The 26,190-nt window shown below is 46.5% G+C and overlaps 3 protein-coding genes across 4 annotated transcripts in view; 1 reads left to right on the top strand and 2 right to left on the bottom strand.

Annotated features, from left to right (window-relative positions):
* The first annotated feature begins 1,593 nt into the window (after window positions 1-1,593).
* On the top strand, window positions 1,594-7,173 carry gltpd2b (glycolipid transfer protein domain containing 2b). 2 transcript variants are annotated; one of them, XM_056595543.1, is made up of 4 exons: window positions 1,594-1,872; window positions 4,173-4,222; window positions 4,409-4,587; window positions 5,284-7,173. In XM_056595543.1, the coding sequence occupies exons 1-4, from the start codon at window positions 1,770-1,772 to the stop codon at window positions 5,885-5,887; spliced, it is 936 nt and encodes a 311-aa protein (XP_056451518.1). In that variant the 5' UTR covers window positions 1,594-1,769; the 3' UTR covers window positions 5,888-7,173. The 2 variants fall into 2 exon arrangements, with proteins under 2 accessions (XP_056451518.1, XP_056451517.1); XM_056595542.1 differs by having other exon boundaries at window positions 4,173-4,231; window positions 5,284-7,172.
* A 5,943-nt stretch (window positions 7,174-13,116) lies between these two features.
* On the bottom strand, window positions 13,117-19,946 carry atp1b2b (ATPase Na+/K+ transporting subunit beta 2b). The gene is made up of 7 exons (XM_056595036.1): window positions 19,532-19,946; window positions 15,526-15,654; window positions 15,014-15,121; window positions 14,595-14,800; window positions 14,227-14,286; window positions 13,624-13,719; window positions 13,117-13,395 (listed from the first exon to the last, which is right to left on the bottom strand). The coding sequence occupies exons 1-7, from the start codon at window positions 19,620-19,622 to the stop codon at window positions 13,225-13,227; spliced, it is 861 nt and encodes a 286-aa protein (XP_056451011.1). The 5' UTR covers window positions 19,623-19,946; the 3' UTR covers window positions 13,117-13,224.
* A 3,664-nt stretch (window positions 19,947-23,610) lies between these two features.
* The window catches only part of LOC130385977 (neuronal tyrosine-phosphorylated phosphoinositide-3-kinase adapter 1), a 12,513-nt gene continuing 9,933 nt past the window's right edge, over window positions 23,611-26,190 (bottom strand). The window contains exons 5-6 of the mRNA XM_056594765.1: window positions 26,086-26,186; window positions 23,611-24,033 (exon numbers count right to left, since the gene is read on the bottom strand). Coding sequence (XP_056450740.1) covers window positions 23,611-24,033; window positions 26,086-26,186 — 524 coding nt within the window. The remainder of the gene's footprint in view (window positions 24,034-26,085; window positions 26,187-26,190) is intronic.

Here is a 26,190-nt window from a genome sequence, read left to right as displayed (position 1 = left end):
CCCCCGTGCACCGCTGTGTCTCTATCGAAGCCGTGACGGTGGCATCATAAAAAAACATTGCACTCACAACAACGTCGCTCAATAGGAGTCCTCTGGGTTTCTCTTGTTTCACATCAGCACAGCACGAGAGAGAGAGAGAGAGAGAGAGAGAGAGAGAGAGAGAGGAGAGAGAGAGGAGAGAGAGAGAGGAGAGAGAGAGAGAGAGAGAGAGAGAGAGAGAGAGAGAGAGAGAGAGAGAAAAAGATAGAGAGAGAGAGAGAGAGAGAGAGAGAGAGAGAGAGAGAGAGATGGAGATATACAGATTCTTTGTGAACTTGAAATAGAGAAGTCATGGAGAGAGGATTTGCGAGAAAGAGAGAGATAAGGAGGGAGGGAAGGAGAGATACACAGAGATACAGAGATGCAGATTCTGTGGTACAGAGCGGAAGGGGGGGGGGGGGGGGGGGGGTTAGCGGACGTGCTATGGGCGACCGCCGACCGCCGCCGTGGGAGAGAAGAGCAGCACAGCAGCGTAGACTCTATCGTTCATTAACAGCCATGACTTGTTGATGTTGTCTCTGGTTCCTCGGACAGCCCGGTGGGTCCCAGAGTGTGTCCGATTCGTGTTGCCCTGACACGGCCCTGCAGGCAGATAAAACATGGGTTACTGGAGAGGACAAACAGATCGATAGCTGGGGTTCTCAGGGAGACGGGTGCGCCCCTACCCTCACCTCGACCATGCTTGTTCTTACACAACTCAACTCAGCAGCCCCTTTGTCCCCTCAGCCCCAGATCCGGGCAGATGTGTATTTGGGACATGAGAGTTTACTGTTGCAGTCCATTTTGGGGTCTGTGTGAGTTTGTGTGCGTGTGCGTGTGTGTGTGTGTGTGTTTATGGGAAAGAGAAACCCTGAGAGAGAGATAGAGAGAGAGGGGAGAGGGAGGAGGGAAAGCCAGGGGTGAGAGTGGGAGGAGAAGCAAGACCAAGTGTTTACTCTGGCCAGCCATATAACTGGTATATATTGGAGATGTTTCAAGGCAAAGGGGGTTACCAGTTTTCAGGACAAGGGCTGGTGTTCCCAAATATCAGCCAGCGGCGGTAATCTCTGAACCCTCGCGTTGAGCAACTCAGCAAAATCCAGGACAAACAAGCAAGAGTGTGTGTGTGTGTGTGTGTGTGTGTGTGTGTGTGTGTGTGTGTGTGTGTGTGTGTGTGTGTGTGTGTGTGTGTGTGTGTGTGTGTGTGTGTGTGTGTGTGTGTGTTTGTGTGTATAGAAGACAATCAATCAATGAATGACAACGACAATCATCAACCAAAAAGTAGCTGCAAGTGCAGACCCAGCGGGGGGAGGGTTGGGTCTCCTGGGCTTCTTCATTCAGAAGGAGAAGGAAACAACTATTCCCTTCTTCTTCCTTTTGCGTCTGTCTGCGTGTGAGTGTGGTGAGTGACCGTGTGGGACCGCATGTGCGTATGTCGCTGAGAATCGGGGAGGAGTTACAGCGAGAGACGTGAGAGGAAAAGGGGGGGGGGGGTAGAGGAGGGGTGGTGGAGTCTGGGTGGCGGGGGGGGGACGGTAGAGTGGGGTGGGTTTGAAGCCGGGGACCAATCCGGAGTAATTGTGGTGTGACAGCCAGTGCAAGGAACTCCAGGAAATCTGATGTGAAACCAGAGAGAGAGAGGGAGGGAGAGAGAGAGAGAGAGAGACACACACACATACACACACAGAACAGAGCCAGATAAGGAGACGGAGAGAGAGAGAGAGAAGGAGAAGGGATCGGAGGGGGACTGAATGCAGCCGCGGCAGGGAGAGGAGAGCGAGGACATGGGTGTGAAGAGCAAGGCTGCCGCCGCGATCGTCATTCTGCTGCTGTTCCTCGGCTGCTTGTGGCTACGTGAGTACTCCCCCCGACCACCGACCCCCAACCCCACCACCCCCCTCCCCCCCACCCCTATAACCCCCATACTGGGGTAACCGGCACGTGTGCCTGTGTGTATGGGGGTCTCGTTTGTTTTGTGCATCCTTGTGTTTTGTGTGTCCGTGTCCGTGTTCACGTCCGTGTGTGCGAGGGAGTGAGTGATTGAGTGTGTCAGCGCTGTGCATCTGCTCAAGGCTTCTCTGCCTGGAGTGTATCGAGTGTAGGTTGGGAATGTGTCACATGTTCGGCTCCAGGAACTAGTGGGGTTTAGCGCGTGGTGGGCTGAGCGGCTCACAGATCCATGATAGCCAGCATCACTGTGTGCTGTTTGTGAGGTGTTTTTTTTTACGGACAATGTCTATCATTCAGTGGCAGAGGAATTCACATTTTAAACCCTGATGCTATCATTTAATTTGTGTCATGTGTGAGGAGCATTGTGGTGAAATAATTGTCCTTAAAGAGCAGTGTACGTCTGCACACTGAGCTGGGATTGAGCCGGAATCCCGGTGTTATTCAGACAATGACAGGTTTAAGTCATACCAGATTTGGGGAGGACCTTTGCATACTGACTGACTAATTTGAAGAGTTGAATGTCCAATCAACCTTTAGTCATTCATGAAGAATGAGGATATTATTTAAAATGCACTGATAACTGAAAGGGATGGAATCCATTGTGGATACCATTATGAATCATAAAAGATGAAGATACTGTCAAAGGGATTGATTATCATTGCAATCTCAGAGGCTTAAACAGAAACTGTGATGGTTTGAGTCATGGGTATGGTATGAAGGCAGGCCCTAGTCTGGAAACTCAGGTTTAGCACCTGAAATGCTGAATGGCTGCAGGTATTTAACAAACAACAGCTCCATCGCCTCATTAAGTCTCATAATCCCTACAGGCACAATGAAATACAGAATCATTCACATGGTACAACATATGACCGCATCCACACGGTACAACAAATCATACTGTTCATGTAGTCCGATAGATCAAATCAATGAGCATTTGTGACTGCAATGCAGAACAGAAGACCAACACACTTCAAAGAATGAGAACAAAGCTGCAGGCATGTCTTACGGCCAGTAATGATTTCTGTAGAACCTTTCAGAACTAGATACTAACAGGGTTACAGATAGCAGTGACAAGATTGGGACTGACAAGGGCATGCAATGTCAGCAGGCAGTTGATAGCAACAAGACTGGGAACAAACGCAACCAATCGATTGTAGATATGATGCTAAAGTCCGCCTGTATCTAGTCATCTCCCTCAGAATCGAGAAGGATCTGTGCTCGCTGCCGAGAACGACCGGAACTAAAATGCAGGATCTGTCCTCAAAAATCTGGTTATTTGTGCCTTGTTTCTCTCTCTCAAGATATCTTAAAACAATACAGGATTATCTGGCACATAGCTTGAACGGTTATAGTTGATGCCATCAAGCCTACTGCATTTGTGGATGCAATTTGTGTGTGTGTTTCTTCCAATCCAATCCATCTATACAAACAGATGACTCTTGTTTCATTCTAAACTTCTTTGACAATAGAGATAGTTTCCATATCGGTTGAGGGCCCACAGCTCATTTGGTTATTGTACCAAATTCTAAAGTACAAATTTTCCCAGCAACCCAGCAAAATAAATAACAATGAGTCAGAGGTCTGTAGTTCACACGCTCCAGAGTCTTTGCTGTTTGACAGCCTGCCGTTTAACATCTTGGCTGCGTTGCTTTGTCCACACAATCTCAAAGATAAAGAGGTGAGAGGTTTGTGTTTGCGGTATAATTATTGAAAAATAGCAATGGATTACCCGAGAGGTCCTATGAGGAGTTTCAAATGAATGGATTATCGAAAATGTAGATTCTGCATATATTGCTTTAAACACTCAAAATGGAGGTCTTTACCTTTATAGGGTGGTTGCTTTTTTTTAATGTTTAACATGTTTATGCAACACATAATCATGTATCTTATGTCTAAATCAATTTATTATTCTTACAAACCATATGGGTGCATTTAGATTTCCTCTTTATAATTCAACAGATAAAGTAGTAACTGCAACATTGTATTATTTGGATAAACTTTTCATTTTAAAATCGGTATTAAAAGAGATCTATATATAATAATACATTGTCAATGTTGGAAGACTGTGCTCGCAAGTCCACAGGTTGTAGCATCCTGCACTGCAAACACATATACTATATTTACATCTGCTTCTTTTGGAAACATATTGGATTCCTGCTATCTCTTCTGACCCCCCGCTTCCCTTGTTGACTCGTTTCCTTCAGAGGGAGGCCTGGACTACCACTGGGACTCCTGCTTGAAGAGTTACAACCAGGTAAACAATGTAAGAGACTTCTCAAAGTATGCTCCCTTCATTGAAGAGCAGATTTCTCTGCCGTTTCTTTCCTGACTCAAAGCTGCTGGTTTGACTCCAGTGTCTCTCGGCCTCCCCCTCACTTGCTAATGCTCTTTCTCCCTCCGCTTTCTCTGTGTCTCCCCTCTCTCTGCCTCTCGTTTCCAGCTCAACCAGTTGACCAACAGAAGTGGGTCTGGGGAGGCAGAGGGCCCAGTCCGACAGGAGGGGTGTCCGGGCCAGACCTTCCAGGTGTCCGCCCTGCTCTCTCACCTGCAGGATGCCTCGGCCTCGCGCTCGGACATCATGCTGCAGCCGTATCTCTCCAGCTGGGATGAGCTAGTCAGGTGGGAACACGCACACAAAAGCACAGCATGAAAACGTGTTAAGACGTGTTAAGCGTGTTAAGAGAACACGGCCAGAGAGCAGGGCCAAAACTGCCTGTAACAAAGGCAAGGCACAAAAGCTAGGAGTTTGACCCCGGGCACTACACTGTGTAACCGGCGGGAAGCCCACTGCTCCTAGCAGGCTAGGATGGCTCAAATGCAGAGAAATCCTTTCCGCACGGGGGTTAATAAAGTATCAATTCTGCTTCTGAAATTGGTTCACTCTTAGAAAACCGAGAGAACCTTTTTACCTGGTATACTGGATTTAAACCTTGAACAGGAAGGTAAGTGTCTTACCTGTTGGTTGGTTCTGTGTTGTAGGTTCGAGGAGGTTGTAAAGTGTCTGACCCGGTTGGTTCTGTGTTGTAGGTTCGAGGAGGTTGTAGAGTGTCTGACCCGGTTGGTTCTGTGTTGTAGGTTCGAGGAGGTTGTAAAGTGTCTGACCCGGTTGGTTCTGTGTTGTAGGTTCGAGGAGGTTGTAGAGTGTCTGACCCGGTTGGTTCTGTGTTGTAGGTTCGAGGAGGTTGTAAAGTGTCTGACCCGGTTGGTTCTGTGTTGTAGGTTCGAGGAGGTTGTAAAGTGTCTGACCCGGTTGGTTCTGTGTTGTAGGTTCGAGGAGGTTGTAGAGTGTCTGACCCGGTTGGTTCTGTGTTGTAGGTTCATGGAGGCTCTCGGCCCTATGGTCGGGTTAATATCCAACGAGATCGAGACCAAGACCACCCTGATCCGCCAGCTGGCCCTGGCGGCAGAGGTGGGTCCGGAGGCCGAGCTCCGTCCGGACAACCCGCCGGCCCGGTTCGCCGGCACCTCGGGGGCCGACGACCGCGGCGCCTACCGCTCGGTGCGCTCCATGATCCACGTGGAGCTGCAGAGCGGCCTGGTGGACTTCCATCAGACCAGCGACTCGGGCTGCCGCACCCTGCTCCGCCTGCACCGCGCCCTGGACTGGCTCCGGCTCTTCCTGGAGAAGCTGGCCGAGACGCCGGCCAGCGGCACCAGCGGCCGCCTGCGGAGCCCGTCGGAGCTGTGCCGCGAGGCCTACCAGAGCACGCTGGCGCACCACCACACCTGGTTCGTCCGGCGCGCCGCCGAGCTGGCCTTCATCGCGCTGCCGGAGCGCGGCTTCTTCTACCGGCTGGTCTGCGTCCAGAACCAGGAGGAGCTGAGCAGACTGCTGCTCCGCGTCGTGGCGGCCATCGCGCAGGTGTACGACAGGACTCAGGGGATCCTGGAGGACAACCTGATGCTGGACCTGCCCTAGTGCCCCGGGGCCAGGCAGCAGAGAGAGTAAGAGACTAACCGCAGCTTCCGTGGTAGGCGACCCCCCCCAAGCCAGGATCTACCGCGTGCTGACTACTTCATTTGAGGACCTTCTGCCAAATACAGGGTTTACCACCCCAGGTGCCAAATCTAGAGGACTTGTTTTATTCCCAACCAAACTGTAGCGGGAACAATCAACTAATGCTCTAGACGTATTTACGTTTCAATTGTAACATTCCTCTGCACTCGACATTACCTCCTTATGTGAGGTGGACACACTGTCTTAATATTTTATATATTGAAAAGAAAGTTTGCTGAAAGACAACTATAATTTATTTATATGAATTAATCATTGAAAACAGTGTGGTTGGTGTATACCTAAGCATTTTTACCTTAAATTATCTATAAATAGGAACATATGGATTTATTGAGATATATTTTATAAAAGACTGATTTAATTTTATTTTTGGGTGAAAATTAAGAATGTTACCATCTTAGAATATTTCTATAATAGATTTTACATTGTGAAAGATTTTTATGACGTTTGAATAAAAAAATGATCTGTCAGATAAAACAAATCACAATCATCAATGTAAAGTTTGGTCTCATTGATTGTCTCTGAACTGCTAGCATGCATCTCACGTGATATCCTTTATCCTTCAGCAGTTATAATCAGCTTTCACAACGCACAATCTTTACTTACGCAACGTTTGAGAGATAATCAGATCTATGACATGCGATTAATATCCCCTACGTTTCTGTGCCAGACCAACCGTGTAAAGGAAACACATCACTATTTTCAGTCAGCAAACATTTGTCCATAAGAAATATTAAAATCGAATCAGATTTAACGATCAACCTGCTCTCATCAAAATAAACGACATGAGACAACTGCCAATGCAGATCAGTCCTTTTGGGACAACCTCGTCAGGTGGCCCGCGTGCCACGGCAGGCCTGCGTCGAGTTCAACCGGGCGAGCATGGCGTGTCCCGCTGCCGTCGGCCACCGGTGCTTTCAGACTATTTTCAACCCACAAATACCTCTAAGGCTAGATTATCTCCTCTCCTCCAGGACTCCTTCCCTGCCCCAGCTTTCCAAGGCACTCTGAAGGCTGCTGGGGCAGGGACAGAGATAGAGATAGAGACAGAGACAGAGCACTGGTCAGGGACAGAGCTAGATATGGAGATAGAGCAAAAAAGTGCTGGTCTACCTCTACAGAGATAGAGCTAGATACCGAGCTATAGATAGAGCTAGATACAGAGCTAGAGACAGAGCTATAGATAGAGCTAGATACCGAGCTATAGATAGAGCTAGATATAGAGCTAGAGACAGAGCTATAGATAGAGCTAGAGACAGAGCTATAGATAGAGCTAGATATAGAGCTATAGATAGAGCTAGATATAGAGCTAGAGACAGAGATATAGATAGAGCTAGATACAGAGCTATAGATAGAGCTAGATATAGAGCTAGAGACAGAGCTATAGATAGAGCCATACTAGAGCTCTGTGGTCAGGGACAGAGCTAGAGACAGAGCTAGAGATAGAGCTATAGATAGAGCTAGAGACAGAACTGTGGTCAGGGAAAGAGCTGTAGATAGATCTATTGACAGAGCTATGGATAGAGATAGAGACAGAGCACTGGTCAGGGACAGAGCTAGATATTGATAGAGACAGAGCTAGAGCTAGAGCTAGAGAGAGCACTGCGGTGAGGGATAGAGCTAGATACAGAGCGCTGGTCATGGACAGAGCTAGAGAAAGAGCTGGAGACAGAGTGCTGGGCAGGGACAGAGCAATGGTGTCAGGGACAGAGCTAGGGACACAGCATTTGGCGAGACAAGGGATAGGGCTAGAGACACAGCTAGGGATAGCGCTAGAGATGGAGCAATGGGTTTAGGAACAGTGCTAAAGATAGAGCTAGAGACAGAGCTAGAGACATAGCTAGAGAGAGTTAGAGATAGAGATAGAGACAGAGCATTGGGCGGGACAGAGCTAGGGATAGAGCCAGAGACAGAGCTAGGGACAGAGCCAGAGACAGAGCTAGGGATAGAGCTAGGGGTAGAGCTAGAGATAGAGATAGGGATAGAGTTAGAGACAGAGCTAGGGATAGAGCCAGAGACAGAGCTAGGGACAGAGCCAGAGACAGAGCTAGGGATAGAGCTAGGGGTAGAGCTAGAGATAGAGATAGGGATAGAGTTAGAGACAGAGCTAGGGATAGAGTTAGAGACAGAGCTAGGGATAGAGTTAGAGACAGAGCTAGTGATAGAGATGGAGACAGAGCTAGAGACAGAGCTAGGGACAGAGCCAGAGACAGAGCTAGGGATAGAGCAAGGGAAAGCGCTAGAGACAGAGCTAGGGGTAGAGCTAGAGACAGAGCTAGGGATAGAGTTAGAGACAGAGCTAGGGGTAGAGCTAGAGACAGAGCTAGGGATAGAGCTAGGGGTAGAGCTAGAGACAGAGCTAGGGATAGAGTTAGAGACAGGGCAATGGGGTCAGAGACAGAGCGAGAGGCAACAACCATGGGGTACAGAAGAGTGAGGGGAAGGTTAGGAAGGCCTACAGTTAGGCCCTAATCAAGTCAGCGAGCCATTAGAAGGCTATAATGAAAGTGACTTACATGGAGGTAACCACGTACAAACCTTACAGTTATTCCAACTACTCCATAGATAGATTTGTGCTGTCCGAGATAAGCTGCAATCAAGAGATAGATTGGACTCTAACCCTGCCAGCCCTGATCTGTGTCAGATGATAACATGTAGGTGGGTGGGTGACATCAGTTTACTACACAGCATTCCCACTGAACGTGGCATCCTCCCACAAGATTCAAAGTAGGCATTTTAAATACATTTATTGGAATGTGCACATATTTGGCAGAAATGTAAGAGCTTGCTCGGCCCATATGTTGGACACATTCTTGCACACACTAAATTTAAATTATATTAAGAAAAGGGTCACAGGTAAATAAACACACTTGTTGATGAGTTCCCTTAAATGACATTTATTGTTTTCTCTATCTTTTTTCAGTAAACATAAGCAAAAATATACATACAGTAACAGCAAAATAAAGACACAAAGAGAATATAATTACTGGAGGCTTGGGTCAAATCAGCCAAACCAATCCCTTTAAATGTAATCTTTGTTGTTCACTCAAGATCTTTGCACCACATCCAAAGGGGCAAATGAAGGTATGGATTCAGTTCTTAAGAAGGGCGAAGGCGGGTTGGGGAACAATTTAGGGGTTTATTCGTTTAAAACAAAACAACTCTGTAATTATCTGCACCTTTATAGTGGTTACTGTATGTGCTGTACTTAAAATGATTTTCATAGTTTTGTGTGTTTAGAAATGTAAACATTTTGTTGTTTCTGAGAAACCAGAAGGGTTAAATGTATTCTTCTGGTCCGATAAAACCAGAGAAACACCTGTGCCATGTCTACCCGTAGGAGTATGCACTGACCTTTCACTGCAAATAGTCAAAGCCTATATGTAAAGTTTGCAAATTATACAAAGTGAGATTGAGAATTGAAATGATGAGGGGGAGGGGGGGAGGGGGCGATGGATTTACAAAATACTCTTCGACTTTCAAATAGCAGGTATTAACTCTTTACTTTGTTGAATTAAACATTCTGAATAGGTAATAACATACCCCCATGTAATAATACAGACCAATCGTATACATTCCCATCTCTTTACAACAAAATAGCAATAAAAATATATATTTTTAAATAAAACGATATTTTCTGAAATGTTATCTTGAAATGTGCATTGGCAAACATGATTTATATGTCTATGCAATATTCAGAGCTCTTGACTTTCTCTTTCTTGCGTTTTATGTTTCAAGTTATGCTAAATTTGTAACATCCTTTTTAATAAATACATTATACAGCCACACAATAAATAGATATATTGCTTTTTGAGGACGTCTCCAGAATATCGTCGAAAATGTGTACGGATAAACGGAGATAACAGGAGATACCATTCTGTGACACTGGGAACAATGCAATCTGTCCACCAGGAGGCACTGTTGTCTTTTAGTGAAACCTATTCCTTTTGTGCGATACATTACATTAGAGGAGGCCTGGTGGTAAAGGAATCACTAGCATCCAACTGTAACCTAGTCTTGAACCCGGAGACCTTGGATAGGATCTGTTTTTAATGTATCAATGCATAAAATGATTTTTAATGGATCAATTAAACAGTAACTGGATATTGTATGGTCACGTCGCTAGTGTCTTTGGTCGATGGCAATGGGTGGTTTTGGACAATCTTTGCATGATTAAAAGGAGAATGTCCAATTAAATAAATAAAATGCGTTTGATTTAGAATATTTTCAATGGCTCACTGAAAACTGTTAATCTGTAGTAAATTATACATAGCAACTTTAATCGAATTAAAAACATTGAGGAAAAAGGACAGGGCTGGAACATGGGGCCTTGAAACAAGGAGAAGCGGCAAAGACAGGGATAAAGGACCTCAGTGTGCCTGTTCTGGATTATCTGACCAGATTAAGAGATTACCGCGAAATTAGGTAAATGTTGTAGGAAAGCCAAATGAAAGGGGGTGGACGGTTTGTAACAAATCTACCAAGAGAAAAAAAAACTAAACATTTTACACATCCAATTAACGTCATGGAAAGTTTTTAGACAAACGCAACTGTTAAATTGTTTCCGGTAGCTGTGTTGTCTTCCAACACATGAACTCTTGATCATTGGGTTGCCATTCACACAAGAGCATAATGACAAAAAACTCCTATTAAGTCTAAAAAAATGGAAATCGAGCCAAGAGTGAACAGATGTGTGTGTTCCTACGGTCAGTTACCGTGACATGGTCGGATCACGGTAGCACCAGCACAAGGTCACAGCCATGCCCAAGATAAAGCGCCTGGTCCGACATTAGCCCAGAACGCTAAGCGTCCCCAACCAAGGTCAACAGGTGCTCTGCTCGTCATGCAATGCCTGGACAATGATCAAGACGTCGATATTGGTCGCTCTCCGGCAGCTCTTGAGTCACGGAGCACTATAGCGACAGCCAGCCTACCACCAACCGAATTTAATTTAATCAACCAAAAATGATGATTCTTCTGTCAGTTTCAATTATGGTCAAATTTTGATTAAGCTAGCTAGCTATCTATACAACACTTTGAAACACTGCCCTACGAATTTAAACACTAGTGTGACTTTTGAGGGAAATGCATATCCATAAATATGATATGCTAGAGCTAGACAATGACTCTGAAAGATATGACAAACGTCAAGCAAACAGACACACATTGCTGTCCCTCCCTCACACAACTGTACAATGATTATTTTGCAACGCCTCCTCACAACGAAAAGAAAACGTTTGCAGTGCAAATCAATAAAAAAAAACACATGCCATCCATTTCTGATATGTACAGATGTGAAATGATGCAATACTTGGAAAAACAAACCAAACCTAGCACTATATATGATAACACAAATAAACCCTCAGTATCCAAGAGGTAAACTCTTTCTTCTATAAATAAAATACTGTTATTTTGATGTGAGCCTGCGATCATATGGAACCGAGCGGTTCAAATACGGTAGCGTCTCTTAAAGATAAGTTATAAACTAGCAAGCATGGCTTTCTGGCTTTATAGGCACTAAATGAATACAAGTTTTAGGGGGCATCGCTGAAGTGATTCGAGCGGTTCCGGTTCGCTGTTCGGTTACAAACACGAATAAAGTTTAAGAGTTATTTAAAAAATCTCTGGTGGTGTAAATGTCATGCCCCTATGACTTTGATTCATTTATAATGGGTTGGTGTTGCAGTGATTGCCAGCAAACTAAACCACATGCCTCACGTATTTTATAAAGCTATTCTCAAGCCAAAAATTAAACACATAACAAAAGATACCTTACTTCTATACCCATTGACTGTGATGATGTATTCATGGTAAATCTTGGTTGATTATTCGAGTATTGCACATCGCATGCAACATCCCGGCCTACAATGTGAAATGGGTATCCGGGAATGGAAAGAAACACATGGCGACACACTTAATGCGCAAATACATGCGCCCAAACACACACACATACAAACACGCACGCACGCACGCACACTCGCACACACACACACACACACACACACACACACACACACACACACACACACACACACACACACACACACACACACACACACACACACACACACACACACACACACACACACACACACACAGGTTTGTTTTTAAAGGTTTGGAGATCTAGCTCTGGCTGTCGGAAGTGCTTATTCATTATTCAAGCGCTCAGTGGCTGTGTGGCTGCGAGTCGGTCGGTCGGTGTGGTGAGTGTGTTTTCTCCAGATACACTGCGTTAAGGCAGTGTGTGGGGGGGGGGGGGGGGCTCCTGGTGGGCAGCGGTCAGTGCACGCTCAGCAGGGAGGCGGTGGCATCGGGAGGGGGAGGGGGGTGGGGTGATTCGGTTGTGCCTTCAAGAGAACCCATATGACGATGCACGCATGCAAAATCGCTTCGTCTCTGCATCCACCCGTTCAGACAATATCTCATCGAGACGGTTTCTGTTGGGTCGTTTTGTAGTCTTTTTTTTGGTGGGTTTTGGTATTTTCATTTTTGTTCAAACGTAAAACAGACGTACCGATAGAAGATTATGATATCATATAAATAGACACGCTGTATTGTTGTGTGTGCACTCATATATAGAGGGATACTCTATACGGAGGTGACGGAGAAGGGAGTCAAAGTAGCGTGGTGATGGAGGTGTTGGTGGCGATAGTGCTCGTCCTTGTTATGCGGACACTCAGAAAAGTTACACACGCACACACCAACACACACACTTGTTTCCCTTCCCGTCCTCTGTATCCCCTATCATTTTCATGCAGTATAAATATGTCACCTCAAACTGATTTAAAGAAAGAAAAAAAAAATGGTCCCAAAGCTCAAAGACAGAAAGAAATGACAGGACCCCCTTTGTAGCTGGGGTGTCACCCATTCCCACCACAACCCCAGGTCGGTAGGTAGGTGTGTGTGTGTGTGTGTGTGTGTGTGTGTGTGTGTGTGTGTGTGTGTGTGTGTGTGTGTGTGTGTGTGTGTGTGTGTGTGTGTGTGTGTGTGTGTGTGTGTGTGTGTGTGTGTGTGTTGGTTTGTGTGTGCATGGGGGGGGGGGGGGAGTGATTGTGGGGGAAGAAGAGGGTTGTAAACTGGTTTCTACCAAACCGAGGGTGGAAATATCGTGATGTGTTTCAGTACGTGCATGTTGTTGCAGAGGGGGGTGGAATTAGAGGGGCATTCTCAGGAAAAAGAGAGAGCGAAGGATAGAGAGGTAAGAGCGAGGGAGGGATAAAGAGAGAGAGGAAACGGTGGACCTAGACAGTGACAGTGTTGATCCTCAACTTGAAGGACACCCTTCCAGCGAACTTGTCTCTGTCACTCCCTACAGGGATGTTGTTTGAGATGATCTTGCACTCAATGTTAACGTCTTCGTTGGTGGTGATGTTGAGGAACTTGATGGCCACCAGTGGCTGAGAGTAGTTCACCTGGAACAGCGCAAGAACAGCAATAAGTTGAGCAAGTCCACCTCCTCACATTCAAGGCGGTATTGGTTTTGTTAGAGAAATTACCATTAGCTCAAGGATAACGCCTTGAGATAAATGATCTTGATTTGAGGAGGGTCAAGATAATGAAAGAAAATACTTTTTCTATCGTTTGAATTGTAGAATTAAAATAGAAGAAGAGGCATATTTGGTGGAATTAGGTGGTCTCACCTGAGCTTTCTTGCCGTAGTAAGGGTAGTACATGAGGTTGAAAGTGCCGTTGGGGGGGAAGTACTGCACCTCTCCGATCTTATCATTGTCTTCTCTCTGTTGTGCCCACAACCGAAAGTTACTCAAAATGTGACGATTGATGACCGAAAAGAAAGGTTATTATTATATTACACAGATAAATATTCTAAAGATAATATATGAAGGTGTGAGAATGAGTGAGTGAGGGGTGAGTGAGTGAGAGCAGCATACCTACCAGACATACTCTACTAAGGCTAAGACACGTACTAGTATTGCATCACAACTAGAACAAGTACGCTTTTATCCCTCTTACCCATTCATCTTTCCCAATTTTGTACCGCTGATACATTAACAACACCACAGAAGAAGAGAGAAGAGGCGGACACATACAGTGGCGAGGTTATGACGCATGTAAAAAAAACAGTTGCATGAAAAATAAAATCTTGAAATGAATAAATCTCGACAGACACTGAGGAGGAACACGGTGTTGACGAGGATGAATGATCACGGTGGTGGGGTTAAATGCACGGGGCTTATGAACCCTAGCGCCTATTTTACGCAAGTATTCGTTTTCAAAAGGTTTACCTTAGCTCCACATTTGACGGACGGCGCCATGCCGTCCTTGCCTGGTAGGAGCCCGATTACCTGCAGAGGAGGAATCACCAGCAGGCATTAGGCCGACCCCTGGGTAACGATGCTCTAATGAACTGATCACAGCTCCATGAATCCATGGACTGCAAAACACAAGACTGCACTGATTAATCTCATGTCGTTGACATCCTTTTATTTTTAGCATGACCCTTTTTTTTCTCTCTTTTTTTACACATGAACCACATGCAATTGGTTCAGTGTGAGGTTTACTCCATGTCTCCTAGCAACAGCATCCTCTTCCTAAGCCCCCCCCCTCTCTTTCTTTCATTTTTTTTCTTTTCCCACTCCTCTTTCCCTCTTACCCGATTGAGCTTGATGATGATGCATGGCGTTCCTTCCTGGTATCCATAGTAACGGTCCTGGATTCCAGAACAGTCTTCCAGCAGGGTGCGGTTGAACTGACAGGAGCGCTTGGGGTTGTTCTTCACCTCGTCCATGTCGTTTTGGAAGTTGTACTGGTCCGGGTCGCACACGTCGTTCTTCTGGGACTGGACGGAGTTGTTGTAGGCTGCACAGAAACACCGGGGGCCATTTTGTTAGCTTTAGATACTTGGTTTCTATTTTGTTTCATTCTATTCATATATGTCTATTTTATTTGATAAATATATTGTATATTATATTGTCCCGAACCCTGCATTACCGCAAGGGTTTCAGTGTCAAGAATGACGTCCAGAATGTGTTAGACTGTGCATTTGACCAATGAGACGTAAGCCAGACTCACGTCCAAGGAACTTGTCGAGGGCCTGTGCGTACAGGTCCCAGCTCTCTGTATCGTGGGTGTTGTAGATGATCTCCAAAGCCTCCACCCCTTTTGGCCGGATCATCATGCCTAGGGATAACAAACCAAACGCAGACATCGAAAAGAGAGCAGAGGAGGAGGAGGTGGAGGTGGTGGTGGTGGTGGGGGTGGTGGTAGGTTGTCAGAAACACTGCATCATCTTCTTTCCTTTTAGACATGCATCTGTATCTGTGTTCATTGTGTACATGTTCCCTGCAGTCATTGACCAGCAGGTAAGGAATAGGGCACCTTAGCTCAAGGCTGCCTGCAGGTAGACAGACGGGATCGAACCCGGAACCTTTTCGACTAGGAATCAAACACTCCGACCACACCGACACTAAACCATCCTGGGTCACTTTTAGTTTACAGTCAAGAAGAGTGGAGAATCTACTCGGTAAGTCGTTGGTCAGACGAGTGGAGACGAGTCCACCTGAAGAGTGGAGGGACAGGTCTACCTGGTGTGGCGAGTCGATCCTGCCAGGTGGGTTTGTGGTCGTCCAAGGTCTGCAGCATCACGTACATGGTGAGCGCAAACATACCGGCCAGGAAGATGTAGAACACAAGGTAGAAGAGGAGGATGAGACCTGCGAGGTGAAGGAGAAGAACAGGAGACACAGGGATGTCCGTTAAACTTGGGGTAAAGCAAGCAAAGTTTCAAGAATAAGGAGCTTTACTGAGATAGGGAGATCATAGTGTCCTGCAAGGTCTACTGTCGATTGTTGAGAAACAAATATATTGAGCCGGAAATGAGGGCATTTATCTGAGATATGATATACAAAATAGTTGTTTATCTTATATTTCATATTCGGGTTATTCTGAATTTGGTTGCTATTAAAAGCTAGAAGGTTGCAGTATATATATATATATATATATATATATATATATATATATGACACAAATACAAATATATGAATATATTTGTATGGTTTTTGATCATTGTTCGCAAACATCCCCATTATTTCATTATAAAATGATACAATTCAATTTTATACATTAACATGTATTAAAAGTAGAGCTGTCAAGCGATTAAAATATTTAATCGTGATTAATCGCATTAATGTCATAGTTAACTCACGATTAATCGCAAATTATTTTTCTATGCTAAATATCCCTTGATTTTTTTGTCTGAAATAATATATGAACTACATATAAAAGACATGAATGGAATTTCAAAATGGGGAAATCCTTTCAAATCAATATTAGATTAATGCAATGGGGAAATAGTACTTCAATTATGGGACAAGGCCAAAAGAAAAGCTATTTGGAAATAAAGTAACGGAAGTGGGGTTTGGATTTATGGTCTGAGTGCTTTGGCCGCCTCTCCCCCGATCCAACAGGGTGGCCGGGCGCCAGTTTGTCTCCCTCATGGACCGCGAGCACGCGAGCTAAGCCTTTCACCATTCGATCACACCCCCCTCGTTCACCTACACTTTGTTTTGCATTTTCATACCATACTAAATTGGAGAGAAGCGAGGACAATGCCCATCAGGCCAGCCATCACGGTGGACCTAGGCCAGCATTGGATAGGTGGCAGTCCGATTTAATGATCAGGTTTCAGCAACAATGGCGGCGGGACCAAGCCGTGGTAAAGAGGGCAACAGACGGAGCCAGAGAAGGGGCAGGAGCAGCAGGACCGCCCGGAGATTAGGCCGGGGGGTCACAGGATTACTGGCAGGCGTTACTTGCCGTGATCCAAGTAACAGACTTCCTCTTCCTGTTTAATTATGGAGGCTGGATGGTCTGCAAAAACCATCCACCGCTCACTTTGAGAATAATTATATTAATGTAGATCACGTAATACCAATTAAGGAATGCATACAAGTTTTGTTTTGTCTCTCGCATGAATATGAACCTGCAGAGAGCTGCAGTGGCTCGCCGACACCCTCCGCGTTCATCGTCCGACGGCAGTGCCAGGGTGCAGTGCGGTGTCCCAGAGGCTGGGTGCTATGTCGGGTGAACTCCCGTGTCGAGCTCACACCCTCCCTACACCTGACACCACCAGCGGGGCCTCTGGAGCACTGGCAAGGCCTCCCAGCTTAGCCCGGGTTTACAGGAATCCATTACACCAATGTCACGGGAAGGCCCTCTGCCGGATTCCATTACACAACAGAAACGCTCGAGTGTGAACGAGTATGTGCGTAAGAGAAAGTGTGCCTTGTGTGTGCGCGAGAGAAAAGTCTTTCCTCTATGAATTAGTTGCTTGACATGACACAAGGAATTTCCTATTTCGGAACGACCCTGGGTTACACTGTGCATTTGACCAATAAAACCTGTTGGCTTTGACTACTGTAATGTGTCTTTATTAGTATAGAGGGCACCGCCTTTGACGGTGGATGTCTTGCAACGGTGCTGGCAGTCCAAACGTCTACCACAGCTGCTGCATTGTCTAGCGAGCTGTTTCACTGCACCCTCCTCCCCATCCACGCCCATGCGCCCCCCCACCCTGCGGTGGAAGCAGCTCAAACCTTTTAGCAGAAATAACACTTTGAATCGTCCAAGGGGTAGCGCCCTACAAGCGCCACCTGGGCAAGACACCGTCCAGGGTGATGGGTGGAGGGAGGGAGGGAAGGGTGTAGCGAGAATGGGGGGGGGGGGGTTGAGAATGCAGGTAGGATGGCTTCCCCGCCTGAGAGAGATGGGTGTCTGTCCGCCTGGGGTTGGACTGCTGACGGACGTGGAAGCGTCTCTGTTACACCCTCCCTTCAATGGGGGAAGTGGAGGAACAAACGAGCCAGAGGCAGGGCCAGAGCCAGGCCTGTTCGTCAGTTCTGTACAATGGCGGAAGGTGTCTGTTCCCTTTCACAATTAATTAGGATGACAGGGTTCCAATTTACTTTGTAGAACACAGGCTGATCAAAGAGAGGTTTGAACTCTGTAGAGGAGAATAAAAGCCAGAAGAGAGCTAACCACTAGCTGATCAGCTGGACCTCATTATGTGTTCTCATAACTGTAATAGGGAATCTGTTCTGATTTAAAAAACGTATGAGTTCATTGTTTTGATCTACCACTTGTAGAACACATACACATGTTAATAATTGCCTTTAGCTATTGCTATTGCAACTGATGTTGCAAAATGGACGACCACTGCGGGGCTATTAATGCAGTGTCCCCATAATAATAATATAATAATAATTTCCATACAGCAAATGTTTCCATATCCGAATAACCCTTGATCGCACTCTATATCATAAAGTACACTGCCTAATTCATAATGCAAAGGCAGCAATTAGCCACGGACATGGAGAGAGAAGCTATTTGGCAAGTGGACACTATGGTGTACCCACTTCAGGCTATAAGTCCGAGGAAACCATGTATAGCAGCGCTACATGTGGTGGCTTAGGACCAAAATAGCCTAATTAACAAGCCTTAGAAGACGGCTTAAAGAGGCCACTAGTCCTCGAAGCACCTGGGATGCATTGAGCTGGATTAGGTGGTGCATTGTGGGGAGATTCTTACTAAGGTAGGCACAGTCACTGCCCCATCTGCTGTGGGTGGAGAACAGGAGGATAGTGTTCATTCATAATTCATCAGCTCTCAAAGAGCGATTTATGAAATCCAAATATCCCGTTCTAAGCATCTAACTGTCAATTACACAAAATGGAAGTGCTCGGTGTGAGTGGCCCTGCTCTAGAGGAGAGGACCACAGAAACGGACCAGACTTTTGGAGTGCTGAATCTGACATCCAGGCTTGATACTGTACCTGACTGACAGCCAATGAAGTCATTAGATTAGGATTAGATCCCTCACTGATTTACTCAATTGGGATGGGTGGGGTTTGGGCTGGAGGGGTGATGCAACAACCGTTTGGCTCTCGTTTCCCCCGGTAATGCTCCAATGTCATTCAAACAGTGCAATATGCACACCATCACACCATAGGAAAGGCAAAAGACCGAGCATTTTCATAAGAACTAAACCTGAAAATGTGTCAACTCATTCAGTCACATGACGGGCCTACAGGTAAACATTTAATTTAATCAAGTTTGAGGCAGTCCATTAGGACATGGGTCTCAGTTCAACGATTCAAATCAATGGCTCTAAGGAAATAAGGATTATTTCTGTTCCTTAAAATAGTGTTTTTTCTTTGGAATCTCAAAATAAGGGCGCTAATTTATAATGTAGCAGCAAAGCTCCCACCCTTAGGCGCATTGCGCCGAAACCCGGGTGAAATAATTTAATTAATAAAAAAACACATCCAGACAAGAGAACGTCAGGCCTCTTGCTCAAAAGTGATGCAGCATTTGCATTTTAAGACACACCGACCAATCAAAAACCCACACAGGCGCTGTGGCTATCATTTCTAAACGACAAACATCCAGAGATGTCGCAATTCTTGAATGCAGGGATACATACCTACCCCCTTACATTTGAAGGGGTTTCCATTAGTTAGTGGGAGAAAAGGGTTGCAGGGCAACATGTTTGCTGCATTGCTGTATAGTTACCGGTATGGCTGAGAAGACTTACCCCAGCTACTCGCAGTCCTGCCCAGCAACTCCCGGGTCCGCGGGTTCCATATAAACTCCTTCCATGTGCCCTTCTCTGCATCCTTTGCCATCTTGTCTGATGGGGTTCTGGTTTATTCTCAACGAGGAAAGCTGTGTTCTTGTAATAAAAATAACGATCGGCTAGATAACAGAGAGCGTTTCAAATGTTGGACAACAGAAACGCAAAAGGAATCTGGAGTTACAAATGAATGCGAAAGGAAGTTCAACAAAATCTAATTCTGCTTCAGCTTCTTCTACAATAGCCTATCTAAAAACATAAAATGGATGCAAATGGTGAGAGGTGGTGTTACTACTACACTCAGGATATATCTAGTATCTGCCCTCCCCCCTGCTCTTGTCTGCATGCCGCAGAGTTTTGATGAGTGGTGCAGAAATGTAGTGATACTGCGGTAAAGGACTCAATGCGCCTCTCTCTCCTCTATGAGATCCTCAACCCAACCCCTCCCTCCCTCCCGAGCGCTTACCCACTCCTCCTCCTCCTCATCACCGGACCCCGCCCACCTCCCCCGCAAAGCTGCTCTCTCATCCTCTGCGCACGAGAGGTGAGCTGCCAACCAAATTGTGCAGCGACCAATCCACTGCAATGCACGCTCTCTCCTCACAGGAGAAGGGAGCGGAGGGGCGGCAGCGCTTGCGAATCACCACCGCCGGCCTCACCGCTGTCTTGTGCCTCCGCCTTAACGTCTTACGCTGCGCTATTTATAACAGCCTGCACAATTACAAATCTTACATTTGCTTTAATTCGCTTTTTAGCATTCATTTGTTCTTTTGATTTAATTTTTGTTTCCTCATTCCACATTTGAAGTTGGTAGTTGGTATTAGTAGGCCTACTGTTATTATTGGCAGTTTGCATTGGTTTCCAAGTTCGTTCACAGGCCTATCGATATGGCTATTTATAACAGCCCGTACAATTATTTTTGTTTCTTTATCTTACATTTGAAGTTAGTTAGTAGGCCTACTGTTATTATTGGCAATTTGCATGCGTTAGCCTATTAAGTTCGTTCGCAGGCCTATCGACGTGTTTGGTGGGGAGGTAGCGCTACAACTGGTGCATTGCTCATTGGTTGCACTAATAGGCAAATTATCCTGTCAGACATTGTACAGCTTCGAGAGAACTCGGAAATACAGCGAGTCGTTCTGTTCAACCGTAACCCAATACCTATCTGAGTGTTATAGATTGCAATAGTGGTTTGGTCCTGCTCTACGTGGGAGTGCAGTCTGGTTTTGAGTGATAGACCGCTGTTCCCATGGTAATGGACCGATGGGTATCGCGGTACAACGGCGAAGCAGCGCACCCCGTTGGCGCACCAGGGGATTGCAACACGTGTTTATGCTGCTGCTGTTTCAATGGGCACACAATGTCCTGAGGTCTGGGGGGGGGGGGGGGGGGGGGGGGGGGGGGGGGGTATTTTAATAGATAGATAACCTACTTAGATGGATAACATACTTATAGATAACCAAATGCATAAATAACCTACTTGTGAGTTACTACGAATTGCGTCAACCATCAGTCGAAAGGAAAACATCACTACGTGTAAGAATTTGTTGTATATGTTAATTATATAAAGTTCATTATATAAAATTTATTTAATGACAATATCAATGCAAATATAGCACTACAGTGATTTCCAAGGTACACCGTATCTTACCATATCAATATATTATATGGCACTCATATATGGCCACTGTTTTAGTAGACACACAAAACCAACAGCTTTTGTAAACTATTATGGGAATTATGTCTAGACTTCAATATTGATCATTTGACGGGGGGGGGGGGGGGGGGGGACACAAGGTGAGTACTTGGTATCAGAAATAAAAAATAGGCCCATTGGATAATGATCATTGGAATATTCTCTTTGTAAGGAAACTCTGCATGCATTGCACTGGACCACTTTCTTCACCTTGCACATTTCTTGCTTGGAAATGCACACCTATTCATCAACAGCTGTATAAAAAAAAAAAAAGGCAGAGCAGTTCAATTAAATTCACCCCCAAACATTTAGATACGTATTTTCTTCACTGGGTGTAACTGTACATTTTGGTGCTAACTGATATCCAAATAATGACATCCAAGAAACATTCAGGTCCCTTAATACGTGTATTACTTGTACAAAGTACTCCACTCTTTAAGTTCAAAACTTAAACTTGGCGTTTCAAGATTGAACTAAACAAAGAAAAAGAAAAAATTTGAAGGATAACCACAATACAAACAATGTTACTGGGTGGTAACGGCATGAAGTCCAGTGAACAATACTAGTTCAAGGTAGCAGCAAAGTATTCAAAAAGGTTGAGACGATGGGCATTCTGAAATCTGTACACAAAAATAAAAAAATGAATGTAGAAAAAGTCAAGAGATAACCTTTTTACTGCTTAAAGGGAGTCTTGCATAAATTTGATTATTACACTGTTGGACTCGCTCGCCTCATTCAATGGGCGCTCTCTCTCTCTCTCTCTCGCTATTTATTATAACTATATGCATGGACTGGCAGCAGCAGCAGCAGATAAAATCGTACGTATAATTATCATCATCTTTTAGAAAACAAAAAGTCTATACAGTATATGCTACATAATATTTACTCGTTACAAGTATGAAAATGGAAATAATTAGATACTTGCTACATTTTCAATACAGCTGTACATCTCTATTTACAGTACATTACAGTTGTAGCGCGACGACCCCCACGCCGCGTACCGTGTTTATTGTGCAGACTGCTCCAGCATTCTGTTTGAGGTGACACATGTTCACAGTCCTACCAGTGGCACCGTGATCTACAGTCTGTGTGGATGGATGGTCAGTGCTTGTTGTCGTCGCCGTTAGTTTTCTCTTTATAGGTCGGTGGAACAATCACGAATGTGCAACAGTGGTTGAGCGTCGTCGTAACCAAACGTTTCTCGGTTGGGCCGGACGTGCTGCACTGTATGTGCCGTCTGTCAACGGCCAACTTTTCATATTCTTTTTTTAATCTTTTTTCCATGATACCCTCAGGGATTACATTTGTTCTTTGACACAACCACATCATATCATGATCATACTCAAAAGCTCATGGATGTAAAACTCAGACATGATCAACTGTACACACATTTTTTTCTCTCCCCCCCCCCCCCCCCCATTACTCCACCCCCACCCTTACTGTATGTGTATGTGACATGCAGAGACTCACACAGTAAATATGACTCGTTCAAGTCTCAAGATATGTTAGGCTAGTGGATCTCAGTTATAATTATATCGCCCCCACAGAGGGAGCATATTGCTATAAAATTGCAGAGATGTTGAGAAAGTAATTGTATTTACATTACAAATATGCTTTATACTCCTCCTCCTCCACGATCACCTGCATCCACAATGACAATCTACCACACACCGTGTATATGCAATCACGACTCCACGACACACTGCGACATCCTACAGAGGAATTCAACCTTTTCCGATGGTATTGTGCATTTGTGTTTTGTTTTTGTGGGGTTTTGTTTACAGGTGTCCTACAAATGTTAAGTGCACAATGTATTGTTGTCTGTCCGTCAGTGTTCCGCCGCCGGTACCAGCGCGGGAGGGGAACCCGAGGTTCCTTCGTACCGGGCGCAGTCGGGAGCGATATTTGGCAACATCAATGTTGAGAGAACTTCAGGCAACTAGTCGATAGGCCACTATATACCTCCTACTCGTTATGTGGTGATAAATATTGAAAACATTGGCAAATAGAACACACCAAGACCGAACACAGCAAATACAAACCGAGTGGCTAAGAAATTGGATTTAATCTGATTGTTAATTTTAATTCCCTCCCGTCTTTTCTATAAGAAACTTGACCTTAATCTCTGGCGTTTTACCTGACACCTTTCAAAGCCACTGTTGCTTTTTTTTTTAATCTTAAGGTTGCACCCTACGCCTCGCCAGCATCGACACAAGTGCAAGAGAAAAGGTCCCCCCCCCCCCCCCCCATGTCCTCTTCCTCTGTGGTGGCGGCACTGTCGCCGCCGCCTCCCATCTCCAAAAGTCCTCCCACCCCCCCCCCCCCCCGCTGCGTCCCATGGCCCTCAGATGGCAGTGTCCCACACCACGGCCTGGGGCCTCTGGCAGGGGGGCGTGCCAATCTTGCGGGGCTCTGGTGTCCGTCTCCAGCTGGGCAGGATGGGCATGCTGTCCTGCTTGCACAAGCTCTTGTCCGGCCGGCGGTGGGCTTTGATCTCCTTGCACAGGCAGCGCTTGCGTTCGATCACCTCCAGCAGCTTGCCGTCGCGCTGCGTCTGCGCCGACGACCCCGCCCCGCCCCCGCCGGACGGCGGCTGCCCCTGCGCCAGCTGGGCCAGGTGCTGGAACTGCAGCTGGAGGTGGTGCTGCTGCTGGAGCTGCTGGAGCTGCTGCTGCAGCTGCAGCTGCTGCTGGTGGAGCTGGAACTGCTGCTGCTGCCGTGATGGGGCGGGGCTGCCGGGTGCCCGGGGCTGGGGCAGACCGTGCACCTGGGGAGGTCGAGACGGGCGGGGAGGGGGGGGGTTGAGGAAAGGGGGGGAGGAGGAGGAGGGGGGGGTGGGTCAGGCTAGGTGAAGACGTAGGCATTTACAGAAATCCTGCGTGTGAATGCTTTTTTCCTCGGTGGCCGCCTTCCGAAGGAGTCTGCATGAACACTGCATTGCTGCATCAGCGCTGAGGACCTCACTGAACCCACCCTACAGCCCGCCGCTCAGCGCTGCGCTGGCGGGAGGTGCAGTGGCTGAGCACCGCCACCGGGCCGCAGTGCTGCATCATCTCCTGCACTTTGTTTTTTTTCCTTCCCTCTCTTTTTTCTCCCTGCTGTCCGGGGTGGCTCGGTTCAGCTGCGGTGCACGCGCAGCCTCTCTGCGGCAGCGCGCCCGGACTGCGTCAGCATTTGTAATGCAGCCAAGCATCTCATTAAGAGTTGGACTGCAGCTCCCCGGCTCCCACAACACCCCAAACACAGAGTAGATACTCCTTAAACACGCTCCCACGACACCCCAAACACAGAGTATATACTCCTTAAACACGCTCCCTAAACACCCCAAACACAGAGTGTATACTCTTTAAACACGCTCCCACAACACCCCAAACACAGAGAATATTCTCCTTAAACACGCTCCCTAAACACCTCAAACACAGAGTATATACTCCTTAAACACGCTCCCACAACACCCCAAACACAGAGTGTATACTCTTTAAACACGCTCCCACAACACCCCAAACACAGAGTATATACTCCTTAAACACGCTCCCAAAACACCCCAAACACAGAGTGTATAAACACGCTTGCAAACACACACACACAGAGTTCTCTTCAAACACATCCCCAAAACACCCAAAACACAGAATACACTCCTGAAACACACACTCACGGTCTCTCTCCCCCCCTCCCTTCTCTTTCTCTCCCCCGACCCCTAGTCTCTCTCTCTCTCGCTCTCTCTCTCTGCCTACGTCACCCCTTACATCTTTTCTCCTCTCACTCTTCAATGGCTGGCAACAACAACCCTATTCTGCTCACTAGACATATCTAGCAGCTAAAAATAGCCCGCACAGGAGCGCCGTCTCCAGCCAGAGCGGGAATATGAATATTTGAGACAGAACAAAACCGTAAGAAGGAGCAGAGAGAGACGGCGACACGCTAGAGCATCGCTATGGCGCCGCTGCGCTACGCTACGGCATCGCTATGGCGCCGCTGCGCTACGCTACGGCATCGCTATGGCGCCGCTACGCTACGCTACGGCATCGCTATGCTACGGCATCAGTTGTGTTTGCGTGTGTTCTTTTGCTCGTAAACACAAAGTACAGCCTCAATATAAATATTCTTAATATAGATACAATGCGCAACCGTCGGTAACTAGGACTGCAAGGTATTTACAACACGCAGCGCCGACCCCAAAGGCCGACCGGTGTCAGGCCACGGCGTCAGGCCACGGCGTCAGCCCGCCCCCCTCCCGCCATACGCAGGGCGCGTCCCCTGGGGGGGCTGAGCTGGGTTCCCCAAAGCAGTTTGGAGTGAGCGTGCGTCCCGGTTGAGTTTAGGACGTATTTGTGATGGTTTGCGCCCCGCCGCGGGCACAGTAGCGCTTAGCTGATCACGTGTCGAGACCGACTCTGCGACACAATTTGTCTCCCTTCACAAGGGGGAGGTCATCTATGCACCTGGAAAGTTTCAAGGCCCTCGACTCTTTGTGAGCGGACCGAAGACGTTGAGGATGGATATAGATTGAAGACGTTTGCTCTTCAATTAAACTCATTCAATGCATTGGAATGCATATGTCGATTTTTGAATGACTTGGCTGGTTTTAATTAGATAAAACAACCAAAGTAATGTTTAGATCGGGGTACATCCATGTTGCATGTGTAGCGAATGTTCGGTCATTTGACTAGCACAAATGAGTTGATCTTCTGCAGAATGCCTGGTGTAACCCCGCCCCTTGCAGCTTGTGGTTTCCGTCCCAGGCTCTCTGTCTCTCTCCCCGATCCGTTATGCCACAAGATGGTAAGACTGCTTGGTGCAGAGGCTAGGTGTGGCTCACCTGATTCAGGGCTTCCCGCGCCGGCAGGCTGCTCTGTCGCTGGACGTCCCCCCCCATGGACTGTCTCACTCCCGCGGACGAGGAGGAGCGACCCAGGCGCCCCAC

The sequence above is a fragment of the Gadus chalcogrammus genome, chromosome 7 (assembly GCF_026213295.1).
Source record: "Gadus chalcogrammus isolate NIFS_2021 chromosome 7, NIFS_Gcha_1.0, whole genome shotgun sequence".
Classification (NCBI taxonomy): domain Eukaryota; kingdom Metazoa; phylum Chordata; class Actinopteri; order Gadiformes; family Gadidae; genus Gadus; species Gadus chalcogrammus.
Note: the sequence above shows the minus strand (reverse complement) of the source record. Positions and strands in the feature narration are given on the sequence as shown.

Excerpts from the sequence above, each read along its gene's own strand:
- gltpd2b (XM_056595542.1), top strand. The coding sequence starts at position 1,770 with ATGCAGCCGCGGCAGGGAGAGGAGAGCGAGGACATGGGTGTGAAGAGC. Across the intron at positions 4,232-4,408 it reads GTTACAACCAGGTAAACAAT|CTCAACCAGTTGACCAACAG; the intron begins GTAAGAGACTTC and ends TCTCGTTTCCAG. Across the intron at positions 4,588-5,283 it reads AGCTGGGATGAGCTAGTCAG|GTTCATGGAGGCTCTCGGCC; the intron begins GTGGGAACACGC and ends TCTGTGTTGTAG.
- atp1b2b (XM_056595036.1), bottom strand. The coding sequence starts at position 19,622 with ATGGCAAAGGATGCAGAGAAGGGCACATGGAAGGAGTTTATATGGAAC. Across the intron at positions 14,801-15,013 it reads CCTCGACAAGTTCCTTGGAC|CCTACAACAACTCCGTCCAG; the intron begins GTGAGTCTGGCT and ends GTTTCTGTGCAG. Across the intron at positions 13,396-13,623 it reads ACTACGGCAAGAAAGCTCAG|GTGAACTACTCTCAGCCACT; the intron begins GTGAGACCACCT and ends GCGCTGTTCCAG.